The sequence below is a fragment of the Tupaia chinensis genome, unplaced genomic scaffold, assembly GCF_000334495.1.
Source record: "Tupaia chinensis unplaced genomic scaffold, TupChi_1.0 Scaffold000187_1, whole genome shotgun sequence".
NCBI classification, from domain to species: Eukaryota; Metazoa; Chordata; class Mammalia; order Scandentia; family Tupaiidae; genus Tupaia; species Tupaia belangeri.
Window position 1 is genome coordinate 435282 of NW_006159662.1, and position 19574 is coordinate 454855.

General features: G+C 39.0%; 1 protein-coding gene and 1 long non-coding RNA gene across 3 annotated transcripts in view; both read left to right on the plus strand.

Moving 5' to 3' along the window:
• The first annotated feature begins 596 nt into the window (after positions 1-596).
• On the plus strand, positions 597-5629 carry LOC114007519 (uncharacterized). The gene is made up of 2 exons (XR_003549128.1): positions 597-737; positions 5587-5629. It is a non-coding gene; the product is annotated as an uncharacterized LOC114007519 (long non-coding RNA).
• A 1860-nt stretch (positions 5630-7489) lies between these two features.
• Positions 7490-19574, plus strand: part of ABCA9 (ATP binding cassette subfamily A member 9) — a 63337-nt gene continuing 51252 nt past the window's right edge. Inside the window, exons 1-6 of one of the 2 annotated variants that reach the window (XM_014587156.2) lie at positions 7490-7617; positions 11100-11264; positions 12743-12846; positions 13340-13566; positions 18636-18777; positions 18989-19174. In XM_014587156.2, the coding sequence (XP_014442642.1) occupies positions 7584-7617; positions 11100-11264; positions 12743-12846; positions 13340-13566; positions 18636-18777; positions 18989-19174 (858 nt within the window). In that variant the 5' untranslated portion in view covers positions 7490-7583. Of the gene's footprint in view, positions 7618-11099; positions 11265-12742; positions 12847-13339; positions 13567-18635; positions 18778-18988; positions 19175-19574 lie in introns of those variants that run through there. The other variant, XM_027771143.1, reaches the window with a different exon arrangement.

Consider the following 19574-nt stretch of genomic DNA (forward strand, 5'->3'; position numbering starts at 1 on the left):
CTATCCAACTTTTCTCTTTGGAAGTTCCTGAGTGATACCTTTATAATAAACTGGTAGTAATAAGTAAATTGTTTTCCTGGATTCCGCTAGCCACTTTAGCAAATTACCAAGCACAAGAAGAGGGTGGAGAACCTTCATTCAACCAGAAGTACAGGTGACCAGCCTTGAACTGGCATCTGATGGAGGATGGGGAGGTGTCTTGAGTCTTTAACCTGGTGGTGCGGGGGGTGTCTATGTAACCTCCAGGTAGAAACTCTCAAAATTAAACTGAATTATAGGTCACCCAGTTGGTGTCTTCAGAGAACTAGAAAAATGATTGGGGGAGGGGGATCCCACAAATTTGATGTCAGAAGTCTTGTGTGTAGAGAAACAGGTATTTCTTTTTTCCTTTTTTACATGTCATCTACTTAATTAATTAAAACTCAGCATAGTAATCATGCTTTTCAAATTCCTAGTCTGATGTTTCGACATCCTTGCCATATCTGTGTGTGCTCTCTGCAGTGTGTTTTGCTGTTTAGCATGTCTGTAACTCTTTCGTAAGAGCTGGACACAAAGTGCCAAACAAAGGGAACTGCTGTAAATAGTGCGTAGTGGTGAGCTATGGGAAGAGGGGAAATGTTCTCTAGTCCTGTGATTAAGTTCTGGTTTTTCAGTGAGAGATCCTGGACTGCAGACTTCACAAGTACTTGTCAGTCCTCACCCATATGGATGGCTAGAGCTGGCTTTCCTTTCCCCAGGTCAGTAAGGCTCTGATAAAACCCCAGTGGATTATGATTAATGTGCTAAGGTTTTAATGGATTTAGTATACCACATGCTTTTAAAAAAAACGGTGTGTGTTGTGGGGGTATGGGTAAGGAACGCCTGTTTCTATACATACGATAGGCTCTGGTTAAATAATTTCTTTGAGGGGACAGGCCTTGTTAAGAACATAATGCTCTGGTGTATTTCAAAATAGTCCCATCTCCTCTCCTCCTAACTGAACCAAAGAGGATTTTTCTCCAATAATCACTGTGAGAACATTATTGAGCTGAGTTTGTGTGTTCTATGTCCAGCAATGCAATAGCAGAGGCACCGGAGTTGAGAGAAGGGAAGGTTTTACTCCAGAGGTGCCTACTGAGAAGATGAGAGACAGAGACAAGGCTTACACCCACTTTGTTAGCTGCCCCAAAGCAGAGCTCTTTAAGCTTAAGCAAAGGGAAGGGAGGGAGAAATGTGCAAGAAAAGAAAGAAACAGAGTGCTCAAGATATGATCATTGCTATCTTTTTTTTTCTTCTTAGAGAGCTTTTTTGCTATAGGGTGCATGTGCTTGCTGGAGAGACACTGAGAGACAGAGAAATAGAAAGTGAGAAATCATCCACCAGAAGGGATAGCCATGCCACAATCCCTTCTTGGGATTTCAGGCACACACACACACACACACACACACACCGAGTGTGTGTTTCAAGCCACCAGGTCCAGACCTCAAACCATAGTCAACTACATGGGAGTCCTGTGATGTAACCATTATGCCATCTGCTGGTCCCGGTCATTGCTATCTTAGAATGCCTACAAGCTGAGTACCCTCAAACTGCTTACTTGTGTGGTATCCATTATTGCCAACTAAATAAAGTTTAAGAAAAACCAAAGGAAGAAGAAAAAAAGAGTAAAATTTAATACTTGACCACTAAGAGGCAGAGAGAAGTTAGCACAGTTTAGTAAGTTTCACTATAATGTGGGTTTGGTTAGAAAAACCCGGTAGTGCTGCTGGGAGTAAAACTCACAGAAGTCTCTCCTATTTCTCCATTACTGGATTCCCCTGGAGTTCTAGTTCTCAGGATTGTCTACACTATCAGTTACAGCTCAGGTGTAGCTCAGGTGTTCTCTACTCTGGCACTGGTTCCTGCCAAGGTTTAACTGGTAGGTTTCTGCTCCATTAAGTTACAATTCTATTTCCCTGTTGTTTTCTTCAATTTGGAGAATAGCGATCAGCCTGTGACTTTCACTTCTCTTATGGATCAAAAAAAGAACTGTTGATTTTTCAGTTAGTTCAGCTTTCTCTCTGGTTTTAGGACAGAGTGGCATTGACTAAGTTTCACACCAGACCAGAAACTGCACCCATTTCATTGTGATATCATCCTTATTTGAGATGGGAGGGGGCCCTGGGCTTTAGTTTTCTGTCACCTTTGGGTCCAACTCTGGCAGGGCCTCAGAATCCATGCAGCATGAGAATACATGGAACCTTAGGGTTTTGGTCTATTTCTCAAGCATCCCTCATTGTGTCTGTAGGATGAAGCAAAAATTGTTAGGCATTTTTTAAAAGAGGTTTTTGCCTTAGGGTACATGTACTAGTGGGGAAACAGAGACAACGAGCGGCAAAGTGAGAAATCACCCCTCAAAGGGGATGGCCTTGTGGCAATCCTTTCCTCCTCCACTCTCCTCCTGGGATCTTGGGCATATGCACAAGTACCCCACGTGATTTTCAAGCCATTGGGTCCTGACTCAAATTGGGGTTGCTATGTGGGAGTCCAGCAATGTAACCACTATGCCTTATGCTGGCCCTGGCTTTTTTTTTTGTTTGTTTGTTTTCCTGCATTTTGAGCTATTTTAGATTCCTTCTTTTTCTATCAGCCCATATTATCATCGAAGTATTGATTGTTTTTCTCCTCATCCTTTCAAATGGCTTTCTCCCCATCTCTGCCTGTGCATACCCAGGTGAGGTGTTTGCCTATAAAATTCAGCTCATCAAGAACTCCTTGAATCTATTGTTTTTGTTTGTTTGTTTTGTTGTTGTTGTTTGCTAATGGCACAGGAAATATTGTATTACTTTTATTTGGATTGTTGCTACAGTTGGTATAAAGGCAATTTACATTCTTCCATAGCCCAAACTTGGAGTTGAAGAAAACAAAGATTTTGTATCTGGGCAGATTCGCCTTCACTGACACATTGCAACGGAAGCATATTTATGGGTTTCAGTTCTTCCCAAATAATTGTAGAGTAATGTACACATCTTGGTCAAGAGAGTTGACAATTCTTATATACTTTTTTTTCTAGATTTGAGGCAAATTTAATAATTTGACTTACATTTTGTATAGTAGTAAGTTTGTAATTTGGGGTTAAATCATTTTCTCATTGTTTTTACAAATAAATATTTCTTTGGTGTTGGTAGATTTTTACAGAGAAAACTGAACAATCAAACTTTTTTCACATCTACTTTGAAGCTATCAGGATGATTTTTGTTCCTTTGTAAACTGTTTATTCCCTCCTGAACTACCCTGCCACTCAATTCATGAAGACATTTTCCTTTATCCTGCAATTTTAAAAGTATCATTTTAAAATTGTCATTCTGTTTGGTAGTTACATGGCCTTTTTGGTAAATATACATATCCTATGACTATTCTAGAAAATGAAATTTTTTTTGAGCGGTTTTTACTATAGGCCACATGTACTCATCAGAAAGACAGAGAGAGACAGAGAGACAGAAGGCAAGAAATCACCGCCCAGGGGGGATGACCACGCCACAATTCCTTCTCCATTCTCCTCTCGGGATCTTGGGCAAGCATGCACATGTGCCTGGCATGTGTTTAAGCCACTGGGTCCAGGACTCAAACTGCGGTCTACTACATGGGAGTCCAGCGACATAGCCATTAAGCCAACTCCTGGTCCCATGAAAAATGAATTTTTACTGCACTTTTTACAACTGTATTCTCTTGTGACTATCTTTTCTTATTCATGGACATCTCTACCAAATACTTTTCTCTATGACATTCCCCACCCCTCATATCTTTATTAAAACAAAACAAAACAAAAACCCTCTCATTATTTTCAGATTTTGTGTTATTATTTTTTTTTTGACAGTTTGGGAAGACTATAACATTTTTCCCTATCTCATTGGAAGATTTCATGTTGTTTACTAACATCAATGGAAATGTTAAGTCCATCATTTGCTTTTCACTCCTTTTTATCTTTCTTTCTTGAATATTATTTAAGTACATGTAAGATGTAAAGACTTCTGATTTTTGTCATCAAATTTTTCTTTTAAAAATGTTCTCTGCCTCTTGAAAGTAATCTACCTCTTTTTATGCTCCAGCATTTTCTGGCTCCTGGTAGTTGAATGCAAGCCGGAAGCCTGTGAATGCAAGGCTCCCTCCTAGCACTCATCTCTGCCTGTCTGGAGGCCAGTGGACTCAGCTTGCTCTGAAGGGAGAAATAACTTACACATTCCCTAGCCAGATTTCTACTCCAGCATTGCACATTGGTTATCAGTCAGGTCTCCAGAGTTCAAGTCTTGGTTCTGACACCACTAACTGTGTTGCCGAGTCCTTTTGCCTCTGAGTACTTCATACTTCTCATCTGTAAAATGAGAGGATGATAGGATTTATGCTAAAAGATTATTGTGAGAATCAAACGAATTCATTCTTATGAAACACTTAGAACTATCTACACCATTATTTCTCCATTAGCTTATATTTACACTATCTCCAACTTATCTTTGTTCCAGTCATAATGAATAATATGAAATTTTCTGAGATGTCTGTGATAGTTTCTACTTGCCTTTGCATTTTGTTGCTGTTGGACTTATTGGTTATTTGTGTGTGTGTGTGCGTGTGTGTGTGTGTGTGTATGGTCTTCTTTGGGCTTTTTTGGACTTTGGTTATAAAAGGTCGATACAGGGTTGAGTTAATCATACTCTTGAGGTTGTGGCACACAAAATGATTGGTTCAAACCAAACTCCTATCTTATTTCCTTTAACTTCCAACTTCCATTTTAACCTGAACTTCATTCTCATTTCCTATTATCAAGGTAACTTTTGTATTTGGTGGTGTTTTTTTTACTCTTGGGTATGCTTACAAAATATATATTACGTGTAGTGTGAATTAATTTAACTGATGTCGTGATACAACTTTCAACCTTTTTCTTTCTTTCTTTTCTTCTCTTTCTTTCTTTTCCTTTTTCTTTCTTTTATTTTATTATTATTTTTTTTGAAGCAGCCCTGTTTTTAAGATCTTTTCATGTTGACAGGTGGATACCAATTCATTGCTTCTGAATCTTATGTAGTATTCTGGACTGTGTCCATCAAAATCTGCTTTACAGCACTATGCCACAATAGTCAACTTTTTCAAAAGCATCCTTGAACAGGTCCCTTTATGAACCCATGTGTATGTATCCTAGAGAAATTCTGGGATACAGGAGGAAAATTGATTGACAGTAAAATAATGCTAAGTAGTAATGAACTTGGAAGGAATCACTAGAACAGTCAAATGAGTCTACTCCTCCCATCAGCAGTGCATAAAATCCCTTTATCCCCACTAGACAGTCTAACAATGTCAAGTGTGTTGGGGACAACACTGGACTATAAATACTCTCATTTTTGTCAACCTGAGAGATCAATGATATCTCATGTATTCATTTTTGTTTTTCTCAATGTTGAATTTGAACATTTCTTTATATTTTTCTTTTTTAGCCTTTTGGCTCCCTTCTTCCCTATGCATCCAATTGGAAACCACTGTTATAATGTTTCTTTTTGGTTTAATTGCACAGTGTTTTTTTTAATTTTATTTGAGACTTTCATATTTACTTCCTTTGTTTCCTCCTTTTAAAACCAATAGGTCAAAATGAACAAGAGACATATGAGCGTGGGTCAGCAAACGCGGGCTCTTCTCTACAAGAACTGTCTTAAAAAATGGAGGATGAAACATAATTTTAATTAACAATTAGGTCTCCTGCCCCCCCAAATTCTGGGCTTTGCTGTTAAATCAGATCAAATTTATCTCCTATCATGATGAGAAGTCTCACTGGAAACAAAAAAGGAATTTATACTCAGAGACCTTCTGAAAAATAAAGGCACATCTTTATACCACAGAAAGAAACAATTCTCAACAACTAAGCTCACTTCGATCTCATCAACTCATAGGTACAGAAGCTCAGGGCCAAAGTCAAAACTAGAGAAATAATTTAATTAAGAATTCATTCAGAAAGTAACCCAACGTATCAACAGCAATCAAAAGACAAACCATAGCACTATTACACAATTGCACTTTGTATACAATGTCAATTTGAAAGAAAAAATGGACATATAAGCAAACAAGAAAAGGGCAGTTTGAAATTGTTCTTCTGTTAAAATAGTATTTAATATTTTCTGAATGTAAAAGTGATTAGGTGTGCTTTATGTAAAAGATGTGCTAAATTCAGAAAAAAAATTTCAACATATTTGAACCAAAAACTGATTAAATTCTTGGGCCAATAGTTCAAGAATTGGTATATTAGCATCTGATCTTATGAACATTGTATGTATGTGCACATGTGCATATATGTGTTTTCTTTCAACAAATATTTCTGAATGCTTAGATTGGCAGTGGATAAATAGACAAAATTCCTGTATGAAGCAAAGGATTATGTAAATGTGAAGTGTTGAAATTCTACTCTTTATAGATTTTATAGATTTTACCTCTGACCTTTTAGTTCTTTTTTAAAAAAGCATTATATCTATTTATCTCTATAGATAGAGAGATATAGGTGTAGACACAGACCTCCACACATAGCTTAAGAGGATCATATTGTGCATATGATATATATCGATTCTTTATTTTTTATTATTATTATTATTTAGATTTTTACCCTAGGGCATGAATGCTCACTGGAGAAAGACAGAAACAGTGAGAGAGAAAGGGAGAAATCAACAGCCCAAGGTGGTTAGCCACACTGCAATGCCTTCTCCTCTGTTTTCCTCTCAAGATTTTGGGCATACATGCACACATCCCCAGCATGATTTTCAAGCTACTGGGTCTGGAATTTGAACTGCAGCCAGTCATGTGAAAGTCCAGTGCTTTAAACACCATTCCACCTGCTGCTCCCAAAATGTACCTTTTCAAAGTCTTTGTGTTTGATACTATAATTAAATAATAACGTGAGTTCTTATCATTGGGCTTAAAAGGCATTTTATCGCATTTCCATTTCCAGAATGTAGTCACAATGGCAAAGAATTTCAAAATTATGATGAGCAATATTTGGGGACTACCTTTTTCTGTATAAAGCAGCAGAAGATAAAAATGTTACTTGTTCCTGTTGGTGGAGGCTAATTATCTATTCCATGCCACCTGCCATTTCTTCATTGTCACTCAGGTCCCCTCATGACTATGAATCACTCAACCATTTATAAAGTAGTGCAGCCTTTACTACCTGTATTAAAGTATGATAAACTTACATTCTCAGTTATAATTGGAATTGATATGACTTTGTCTTGGTGAACAATGTACATATTTCAAAATGTGCAGATTGAAGGACAAAAGAAAATCAATAGGTTCAAAAACTAGCAGAGAGGAAAAAATGGAACGCAGGCTGCATGACAGAAATAAGTGTTTTAAATTGCTTGAGATGATGTAGCTGTGCTAGAACGTCTATTGATTTGCTTCCTTGTTTTCTCACTGTTGTGTAGGAGTGGCTTTTATCATTTCTTCCTCTGCTGTTAGCATACCTACTTTCCTCCAATTTACATCAAGTTAATGACTCTCAAATCCCTGCAGTGAATCTGGGACGTGTAGATACTTTTAATGACTCTGATTATATTATTGCATTTACACCTGAATCTAAAACTACCCACGAGATAATGAACAAAGCAGCTTCAGCCCCCTTCATGCAAGGTATGTTCTCTGGCAGCTCAAGGTAATTTCCTTATTTGCAAAATCCATGAATTTATCTATCTACCTACCTATTTATTTATTTATTTTCAGAGGGATTTTTGCTATAAAGCACATGCATGTGCTAGAGAGACAGAGAGAGACAGAGAGACAGACAGACAGAAATCACCTCACGAGGGGTTGGTCACACTGCAACCTCTTGTCCTCCATTTTCCTCTCAGGATTTTGGGCATGTACGCATATGTACCTGGCATGAGTTTCAAGTCACCCGTCCGGGACTCGAACAACCATTGGTTGTGTGGGGGTCCAGCAATGTAACCATTATGCCACTGGCAGGCCCCCCATGAGTTTATTTCAACATTTCCTTGATTGACTGTATTAAATGTTCACATTTCTAAAGTTTATTAACATTTTTTAATCCTTTCCAGTATTACAGAGGTCATTTTACTCATTAGTATTCTATTTAGAAAACTATACATTAAAAGGCTTATCCTCATTTCAAAATGATATAGTCCAGGTTTGTTTATATGTATGTTTGTGAGAAGATTAGGGAAAGGTTGAACACCTGTGACAGCTTATATTTTTATCTCTTCAAATACACAAAAATTGAGGGAGAAACTAGACAGCGAAACCAAAAACCATGGGCAATATTTCCACCAAAATGAGCTGACAAGGTGTTTCTTGTGCCCTTAAACATGAATGGGTACAGAAGAAGCGCCAACCACCACAAGGCTGGTATGGTATATCTGTCTCTGGGGCCGGTGAAAAAGCAAAGGGAAGCAATGGGGAATTTGACAGACTTACAGAGACTCCATGAGGAATTAATGAGTAACCACCGGCAAGCAAAAAGGTCAGTTTGGAGAACAACAACTGAACCTATTTTCTGTATTTTCGCCGGTAGTTGTTATGGTTTGCGAAATGCTTTGTCGCCCACAAGGTTCATGTGTTGAAATTTGATCCCCAATATAAATATACTGGGAGGTGATGAACCTTTTGAAAGGAAGAAACCCCTTCAATAGGGGCAGATATCATCCCATTGGGAATGAAGTGGAGACAAACGAGAGTGGGAAAGTCTGCTACCTTTTCCGGCTCTACCTCTCTCTGCACCTGCTGGCTTTCCTCCCTCTGCTTATCTCAGCTGTGTTGTGATGCCGGACCCATGTTCTTGGACTTGGCAGTCACTAGAACATGAGTCAGATAAACCCCTACTCTATAAATCACTCCCTTTAAAAGCATTTCTCTTTAGCAATACAATCATAGACTAATACAACAGTGTAGTATTAGAATGCTATTTTGAGGCTGTTCTCTGTGTTAAACTGAGGTAGACAAAATAAGTAATTATGAAATAGTCTCTATTTTTTTTGCTAATAAAAAGTTGTATGTACTTAAAAGCATTCAGAATGTCAACCACACAGTTGCAACTTTTTTTTTTTTTTGGCAATTACTGTGCTATTCAGTGAAAAGAACAAGTATTGCCTATAAGTTGTATCAGAGATAACTGAAGATGAAAAAACTACGACCCCCATACATAATTAATTTGTGTTGTGCACCTTCAAGAACCTGCTTTAAATTTCCATGCCAATTTACAACCCCCATATTGTACCAGGCAAAGTTAGTGGTGATTGAAAATACTACCAGGACAAGGCTATCCTAAGAGTGTATTCAGTAGTGTAATAACTATACCAAAAAGTGATTCTGTGCAGTTCAAATCCAACTCTTACACAGCCTTACATTGACATTTCTTTCTTTAAAAAGAGTGAGCTCTGTGCAGGAGAGTTAAATGCTATACCGGCAAGGAAAATAAAAACTGCAGTAGAACCAACTTATCCATCATCATCTTCATCTTCATCCTTGATCTTCCTCCTTTTCCTCATCTTTTTCTTCATTTTCCTTGTTTTCCTTGCTCTCTGCTGCCTTAACAACTCCCTTTTTTTGCTGCTTTGGGCTTTTTTTTTAGCTCAGTATGCACAATGTCCTTTTGGAATCTTTCCTTCAGCTCAGCACTGTGTCCAGGACTTGAATCACATAGGTAGCAGTTTGGAGAACAACAACTGAACCTATTTTCTGTATTTTCGCCGGTAGTTGTTATGGTTTGCGAAATGCTTTGTCGCCCACAAGGTTCATGTGTTGAAATTTGATCCCCAATATAAATATACTGGGAGGTGATGAACCTTTTGAAAGGAAGAAACCCCTTCAATAGGGGCAGATATCATCCCATTGGGAATGAAGTGGAGACAAACGAGAGTGGGAAAGTCTGCTACCTTTTCCGGCTCTACCTCTCTCTGCACCTGCTGGCTTTCCTCCCTCTGCTTATCTCAGCTGTGTTGTGATGCCGGACCCATGTTCTTGGACTTGGCAGTCACTAGAACATGAGTCAGATAAACCCCTACTCTATAAATCACTCCCTTTAAAAGCATTTCTCTTTAGCAATACAATCATAGACTAATACAACAGTGTAGTATTAGAATGCTATTTTGAGGCTGTTCTCTGTGTTAAACTGAGGTAGACAAAATAAGTAATTATGAAATAGTCTCTATTTTTTTTGCTAATAAAAAGTTGTATGTACTTAAAAGCATTCAGAATGTCAACCACACAGTTGCAACTTTTTTTTTTTTGGCAATTACTGTGCTATTCAGTGAAAAGAACAAGTATTGCCTATAAGTTGTATCAGAGATAACTGAAGATGAAAAAACTACGACCCCCATACATAATTAATTTGTGTTGTGCACCTTCAAGAACCTGCTTTAAATTTCCATGCCAATTTACAACCCCCATATTGTACCAGGCAAAGTTAGTGGTGATTGAAAATACTACCAGGACAAGGCTATCCTAAGAGTGTATTCAGTAGTGTAATAACTATACCAAAAAGTGATTCTGTGCAGTTCAAATCCAACTCTTACACAGCCTTACATTGACATTTCTTTCTTTAAAAAGAGTGAGCTCTGTGCAGGAGAGTTAAATGCTATACCGGCAAGGAAAATAAAAACTGCAGTAGAACCAACTTATCCATCATCATCTTCATCTTCATCCTTGATCTTCCTCCTTTTCCTCATCTTTTTCTTCATTTTCCTTGTTTTCCTTGCTCTCTGCTGCCTTAACAACTCCCTTTTTTTGCTGCTTTGGGCTTTTTTTTTAGCTCAGTATGCACAATGTCCTTTTGGAATCTTTCCTTCAGCTCAGCACTGTGTCCAGGACTTGAATCACATAGGTAGTCATGTGGGATCCAGTCACTTTAACCACCACTCACCGACTGGCTCAGACATAGTATATTTTTTGGCAAAAAAAAAGTTGTCATGTAACACTTCTGATTTTATGTAGAACATTAGAAATCACCCCCTGCCCCCAGTGAGAGTCTCTTAAGTCTCAACACTGCCTTAAGGGAAGAAATAGCTTCAATGTAAAATAACATAAATTAATAGGGCAACTGTTTGGGGTTCTCATTAGAAATATTTTCACTTTTCTATTCTCTCTTTTCTTTATGGCAGGAAGAAGAATCACGGGATGGCCTGATGAAAAAAGCATGAAAGCATTGGATTCCAACTATTCGTTAGATACAGTGAGAGTCATCTTCAATGATACCTTCTCATATCATTTAAGGTTTTATTTTGGACTTAGAATCCCCACATATCAAGAGCACAGAGACCATTCAGGTAACTTCCCTGGTAGAAAGGGGATATTAATTAATTCATTAATTTTTGCTATTGTGTCATTAGCTAAGAGAGTCTACGTGAGAGTATAAGTGAAATAAACTACACAAGTATATACTTTCGATTTCTGAATGTAAAGGAATTAGTACGTATTAAATAAAACCCATTTTTTAAAGAATTATTATTTTAGAAAGATTTTTGTATAGAGTGCATGTGCTCACTAGAGAGGCAGAGAGAAACAGAGAGACAGAAAGTGAGAAGGGGGGATGGCCATGCTGCAATCTCTTCAACTTTCTTCTATAGAAATTTTGGACATGCACACACCTGTGCTCAGCGTGACTTTAAGCCACCAGGTCCAGGACTCAAACCACTCACTACATGTGAGTCTAGCAACGTAACCATTATGCCATCCACTGGTCCCTAAAGAATCATTTTTATTTATTATTTTTTAATTTGCTATAGGGCACATGCACTCACCAGAGAGAGAAACAGAAAGAGAGAAGGAAAGCAAGAAAGCAAGCTATCAGGTCGAGAACTTGAACCTCAGTTGGCCATGTGAAGCGTCCAGCACCTTCACCACCACGCTACCCACTGGCTCCAAAACCTGTAATTTTAAGTACATGGTTTTATAAGAAATTTTGTTTTCTATGATTTCTATGTTACTCCTAGACAAAAACTCAAGAAAAGGATCTTGCTCCATGGTTCCCAAACATGTTTTAAAAGTTTAGTGCAAGACCAGTAGATGCTGTAATGGTTACTTTGTTGGACTCCCATGTATTGTCCACCACAATTCAAGTCTTGAACCTGGTGGATTAAAACTCAGCTAGGCATGTGCGCGTGCATGCCAAAATCCTGAGAGGAGAATGGAGGAGAAAGATTTGTGGCATGGTCATCCCACCGGGGGGTGATTTCTCACTTTCTGTCTCTGTCTCTCTGGTGAGCGCATGTTCCCTGTAGTAAAAATATCTCTTAAAAAAAAAGTTTAGTGCTTGGGACCAGCAGATGGCATAATGGTTACATTGCTGGACTCCCATGTAGTTGACTGCAATTCAAGTCCTGGACCTGGTGGTGTAAAATTCACGCAAGGCACGTGTGTATGTGTGTGTGACCATCTCCCCTGGGGAGTGATTTCTTATTCTCTGTCTCTCTGTCTCTGGTGAGCACACACACCCTACAGCAAAATTCTCTCTCTCTCTCTCAAAAACAGAAAAGTTTATTGCTCTCTTGGCATAAGCATCAGAAGAGTAAAACTCAACAAAACTGTAATTATAAGATGGAGAAATTATTGTGAGTTGGTCTTAAAAATATTAATAAAGCCATTTCAGTTCCTTCTGGTGTGTTCTCTTAAAAATCTCAGCTGGGAAGTCTTAACATACACTATGTCATAGACTCTAGGTCTTTTTGAGACCACGTGTCCTTTTGACTTTTCCTACATGCAAGATTGTTCTGTCCTATAACAATGGATATGTTTTCTTCTAAAGCTCATTGTCACGCAACGAACGAAAAAGTCAGGTGCAAAAGTTCAATGTTCTGGGAGGAAGGCTTTGTGGCTTTTCAAGCTGCCATTAATGCTGCTATCATAGAAGTGAGTATTAAGTTAAAAATGAAACCTAAGTGCATTATAAATTAAATTTTGATGGATGGTGATATAATGTATTGTCCTGTCATTTATTCACTTCATTAATTAGACACAATATAATGAGCAACTTCTATGATTCAAACCATTGTGCTAAGTACTTGAAATCAGGAAATACGCAGATACAGTCATAAGAAGAGTTTAGGTGCTCTCCTGGAATTTTGAATGGTCTTTTAGGCAAACAGTGAAGCAGGGAGATACTTTGATGAGAAATATGGGAGGAAACTTGCTAAGTGAAGTGACATTAGTCCTAACACATAAGTAAAATTTTGTCCACTGAAGATGGTAAGTAGGGATGCTCTAAGAAGTCAACAGAAAACCTGGAAATTTCAAGAAAAAAATATTTATGTACATATGTGGTAGTTGATTTCTTATAATTCAGAGAAAAAACCTAAGGTTTCAATTAGATAATGATAATTTTCTCATTGATATTTTTCTTCAGATCACAACAAATCATTCAGTGATGGAAGAGCTGATGTCAGTTGCTGGTATAAATATGAAGATATTACCTTTCATTGCCCAAGGAGGACTTGCAACTGATATTTTCATTTTCTTCTGCATTATTTCTTTTTCTGCATTGATATACAATGTATCAGTCAATGTTGCACAAGAAAGACAATACATTAAGTCATTGCTGATCATGATGGGACTTCGAGAGGCAGCATTCTGGTAAATTCCATGACTACAACACACCACACAGTATAAGTAGACAACAGCTTAGCTGGTCAGACTCCTTCGACCTAAAAGTATCACGTTAGACTTGTCACTTTCATAAAGTACTGCATTATAACTATGGGGCAGATGGATGTGCAGGCTTGCTGACTGAAACTTACCGTATTTCTTTGACTTCCAAAACACCCAATTGTGTAGATGTCTGTGAATACTCAGACCACCAACGATAAAGACAATGACTTTCAGTCACCTGTCATCATGTCTCGGTGAGCCCCAGTACAACAAAAGTCAGGGTTTCCAATGTTTGATGAAATATATGCTTCAGGTACTTCAGGTTTGAAATGATTGATTTTGACCCCGCTTTGAACGCCATCTTTTTTATGACATAGAAAAGAAATCTGTGAGGCACTTAAGAATCAAACTTTCCTTAATGGAGGCAGTATGGCAGAATGGTAAGAACACAAGCCAGGTAGGCAGGAATACACAGGTTGTCTCTATCTCTGTGGTTGGTAGCTACTTTTTATTTTTTTTTATTTATTTTTTTTAGAGAGATTTTTGCTCTAGGGCCACATGTACTTGCCAAAGAGACAGAGAGAGACAGAAAGCGAGAAATCACTGCCCCCCCCCGCCCCAGGAGGGGAGAATGGCCATGCGGCAATCCCTTCTCCTCCATTCACCTCTTGGGATTTTGGGCATGCAAGCACACACACACTCAGTGCGAGTTTCAAGTTGCTAGGCCCAGGACTTGAACCACCATCAACTACATGGGAGTCCAGTGACATAACTGTTATGCCATCTGCTGGCCCTAAGTTATTGAAACCCTTTAAACCTCAGTTTTCTTTTTTGTAAAACATTGATAATAATATCGACTTGTCTGGTCATGAGGATTAAAAACAGAAATGTAGTTTCTTTTCTTTCTTTTTTTCTTCTCTTTTTTCTTTTCTTTTCCTTTTTTTTTTTTTTTTTTGAGAGGTTTTTGCTATAGGGCATGTGCACTTGCCAGAGAGACAGAGAGACAGAGAGACAGAAAGCGAGAAATCACCCCCCCCCCATGGGGGATAGCCATGCTGAAATCCTTTCTCCATTCTCCTCTCAGGATCTTGGGCACGCACGCACACGAGCCCGGCGCGAGTTTAAGTCACCAGGTCTAGGACTCGAACCGCAGTTAGCTATATGGGAGTCCAGCGACATAGCCATTGTGTCAACTGCTGGTCCTGACAAATATTTCCATGCCAAGCGCATGTGCATGCATGCCCAAAATCCTGAGAGGAGAATAAAGGAGAAAAGATTGCAGTGTGGCCATACTCTTTGGGAGATGATTTCTCACTTTCCTACTCTGTATCTCTCTCCAGTAAGTGCATGCGCCTTGTGGCAAAAACCTAAAAGAGAAAAAAACAACAAGAACAAAACAAAACAAAACAAATGTATCAAGCTACCCTCACAGAGCAGTGGTTAAGTACTACACGAAGAAAATGCATCCCTCCGACTGACCAGAGTGTGAGTCCTGGCCCCAGCAGCAACATGCCAGGCGTGTGCTTATGTGTACAGAATCGTACCCAGAATCCTGACAGGATCGAGAGTTAGTAGGAAAGGAATGTGACGTGTTCAGACCTGTTAGGGGGTGCTTTCCTCCAGCCCTCTCCTGCATGTACACTCCCTCTAGCGTAATAATAATAATAGCCATCAAGAAAATATATATGTGTATACTTTTTGCGATAGGGTACGTGCACTCACCAGAAAGAGACAGAGAGAGGGTTGATGGTCATGCCGCAACCCCTCCCTCTCCACTCTCCTCTCAGAGTTTTGCACTTGCATATGCATGTGTCTGGGGTGATTTTCAAGCCACCAGGTCAGGAACTCAAACCTCGGTCAGTCATGTGGGATGCAGTACCTCCATGCCACTTGCTCGCCCTACAACCATTTTTAAAAGAAAAGAAATGTATTTAAAGTGCTTTACATGGTGCTTAAGAAAAATTAAACAGTGAGTATTAGCAGTTGATCGAACTTTGGGAAGTATGACAATCTGAGAGGACAGTAGATGAAAGCTAGGAAACTCAGGTTAGAATCCGTCGGTGGGGCCCCACTGTCAAATGAGTTTAGCCGAGTCACACATTAAAGACAAGCAGTAGTAAAGCATGAATTCTGGAGTCAGAAGCAATGGTTTGAGCCTTAAGTTTGCCTTTTCCACACTGGGATGCTCTGAAGGGTAAATAAGATTTGGAGAGTATACTAAAGAGTTCCAGGTGTGTACTATGATACATACTCATTAAAAGCAAGTTATTATTGAGAAGAAAGGCCTTACCTTTTTCATTTTGCTGATCTATGCGAAATTTGCTTATTTTTCTACAGAAGTATTCAATACGCTGAGTGTAGAAGTAGAGAAGATAGATTGATGATTTGGTCTATAATGAAATTTTTTTCCTTCCTTTTTGTGCTAAAATTGCATAACTCAACACTAAAAGAAATTTTGGTCACTATACCTTTTAAAAATGATGAAAATCTACCAAGAGTCATACAAAAGTAATCAATGTGTGTGATTAAAAAATAATGAGAAATTATTTAAAAATCAGGGTTATTTTTCTTCCATAAAAATGATTGTGGTGGACCAGCAGGTGGTATGGAAGTTAAGGCAGCTGGGTTCCAATTGGCCAACTGCACAACTGGAATCCTGGCCCCAGCAGCTTGACAAACATGCTGGGCACATGGGCATGCATCCCCCCAAATCCCTAGAATGGAGTAGAAGGGACTGCAGCATGGCCTTCCCCACTGGGAGACGATTTCTCACTTTCTCTTTATCTCTCTGTCTCTCTCCAGTGAGTAACCTATACAAATTTAAAAAATAAAATAAAATAAAAAAGCTATAGCATTTTATTTGTACAGCATTTAAATGAAATTAAGTTGAGGTTTATTGAACACAGATAGATGAACAACTTCAGATGAACTTTTCGGACATTATAATCAGGTATTAAAAACAAGACTTCCTCAGCCAGCCCTGGAATGCAGGAGCTAAGCCCTGTACATTGAGGGCCAGATCCCGTGTGGGTGACTGCTTCGAATCCTGACCCCAGTGGCTTGAAAAACATACCTAACACTGTGCACACATGCTCAAAATCCTGATGGGATGGAAAAGTGGGCAAAAAAGGACAGTGACGTGGCTGTGCTTTATTGAGGAGTGCCTTCTCTCTCTCTAGCAAGCTCACATGCCCTCTGGCAATGAAAATTAAAAACAAGCCTTCCTGAAACATGATGGTATTCTCTAAGTAAAAGGAAACTAACTGTTCATTGTGGACCCATTACGAGCCACTTGTAGTGTCAGACATATCAAACAGATAATTTCATTTAATTGTCTTATTATTTTCCAGTAGAGGAAACTGAAGTTTAAAGAGATTAAGTAACTATGTCTCAGGGTTATATAGTTAGTGTAGTTGAGATAACTTGAACCCAGCTATGTGCAGTAAGAAGCTTACTCTTTTTCCCCTATAAAGACCTGTCCCCCTGTTTCTTGGTCCTTAATAGTAAGGAAAAGCATATCTTCATCTCCTGCTATGTATCTGTAACCATCCACCTCCTGTGTCTGTCTGTCTCTGTGTAGAATTGGATATATCAGGCCTTCGTAAACCACCACCTGATTTTGCACAACCCGGAAACTACTACTTGCTGTTGTACGAGCTGCCATCTAGAAAAATGGTCTTTATATTTTTTAATGCTTAGAAAAAAACTGCAAGGACAAAGCAATGCATTAAAATATATGTGAAATTTGGGGCCAGCAGTTGGCATAGTGGTTGTGGTGCTGGACTTTCACATAGCCAACCACAATTCAAGTCCTGGACCTGGTGGCTTAAAACTCACACCAGGAGAGTGTGCCTGCGTGTATGCCCAAAATCCCGAGTGGAGAATGGAGGAGAAGGGATTGCGGCGTGGCCATCCTCCCAGGGGATGATTTCTCACTTTCTCTCAGTTTCTCTCTGTGTGCCCAGTGAGTATATGTGCCCTTGAGCAAAAAAACAAATCTCTAAAAAAAATACAAAATTCAAATTTTGTTATATATGGATACATTTAAAAATAATTTTTTTATTATTTATTTATTTATTTATTTATTTATTTAGAGATTTTCACTGTAGGGCGCGTGCGCTCGCCAAACAGACAGAGAGAGACATAGAGACAGAAAGCGAGAAATCACCCCCCAGGGGGGATGGTCACGCCACAATCCCTTCTCCTCCATTCTCCTCTCGGGATCTTGGGCACGCATGCACACGCGCCCAGCGTGAGTTTTAAGCCACCGGGTCCGGGACACGAACCGCGGTCGACTACGTGGGAGTCCAGCGACATAGCCATTACACTAACTGCTGGTTCCCTAAAAATAATTGTTTATTTTTCATTGTTATTATTTTTTTAATTCACCAGAAAGAGACAGAGAGGGGGAGAGAAAGAGGAAAAATGAGAAATGAGCTGCCAAGTCTGGGACGTCTGGGACTCAAACTGCAGTCAGTTATGTGGGAGTCCAGCATCTTAACAACTATGCCACCTGCTAGCTCCTATCAATACATTTTTATTGAAACACAGCCATGCATGTCTTACATGCGTCTGCAACTGCTTCTGTGCCATAAAGGCAGCTCTGAGTACTTGCGGTGGAAATCATGTGACCTGCAAAACCTAACGTATTTACAACCTGGTTCATTAGAGAAGAGATTTACTGACCCCCTCTTCATCATCCTAATTTTTTTCCTTATGCAATTACTTTACTAAAAGAATCTATACGGGATTGAAAAATTATAGAGATGTCGTCCCCAAAAAATGTCTCCCTGGAAACCTCTCCTAAACACGTCCATTGTTCACCTAGTTTGTTTATTCTGTGATTTGCCATTACCCATTAAACCTGTCTATTGCCTACCTTACCTGATACTGTGGCCCAGGTGCTTCAGCACAGGGACGTTTGCTGATGTGGTAGTGACTGTATTCGTTCTAGCCCTGCTGAGTGGTGAGCTTCCCACGGCCCTTATTGAAGAGAAGAATGTGCGTGTGATGACCTTACAATACTCTGAACTGCTGTTTTGTTTCTGTGCTAGGCTTTCCTGGGGTGTCCTGTATGCTGGCTTCATCTTTATAATTGCCACTTTGATGGCTTTTATTATAAAATTGACACAAGTTGTCGTCCTAACTGGTTATGTGGTAGTATTCACCCTTTTTCTCCTCTATGGCCTGTCTTTGGTGAGTTGGATTTAATTTCCCTGATTCTCTCTTTCCTGCCTGTCCTTTGTCACTGATTCTGGTCTCACCTCATTTGTTTGCATTATTTGCATGAGAATATCGAGGGGTGGAAACCTTAATGAAATATTTTTAGAATATGAAATCCCTTTTATTGTGCTACTGACGGATTGTGGAGAATTATATACCAGCTGAAGTTTTTCTCTCCTCGCAGATAACTTTAGGTTTCCTGATGGGTGTGCTGATAAAGAAACCTTTCCTTACTGGTTTGGTTGTCTTTCTCTTTATTGTCTTCTGGGGGAGCCTGGGATTCACAGCTTTGTATGCACATCTTCCTGCCTTTTTGGAATGGACCTTGTGTCTTCTTAGCCCCTTCGCTTTTTCTGTAGGAATGGCCCAGGTAAGAGTTTTTGTAACTAATGCATTTTATTTTTCCCAAAATATTCAGAACAATTTCCTTTTGGTAGTTCATGTCACATGTGCTAAGTATTAAAATTCCATCCCCCTTTTGGAAAGATACAATACTTAAGTCACTAAATGTAGGATGATAATGCAATGTCAGTGTGCTTCAGCATCTCCTTCTCATCTCTCGTCCTGTTGAACATTCGTCTGATTCAATGCTCCGGAATACATGACTCTTAATATTATCATGAGCATTTCAAAACCAGAGATTTAATTGGCCATGTGTATAGGAAATTGAACCTCTTCTTAGAAAAGTTCTAGCAATGACATCGTAACTATAAAATGCTAAATGAGAAGTTGTGTTATGTGTAGTCACCTTGATCATACCAAAGTTCAGC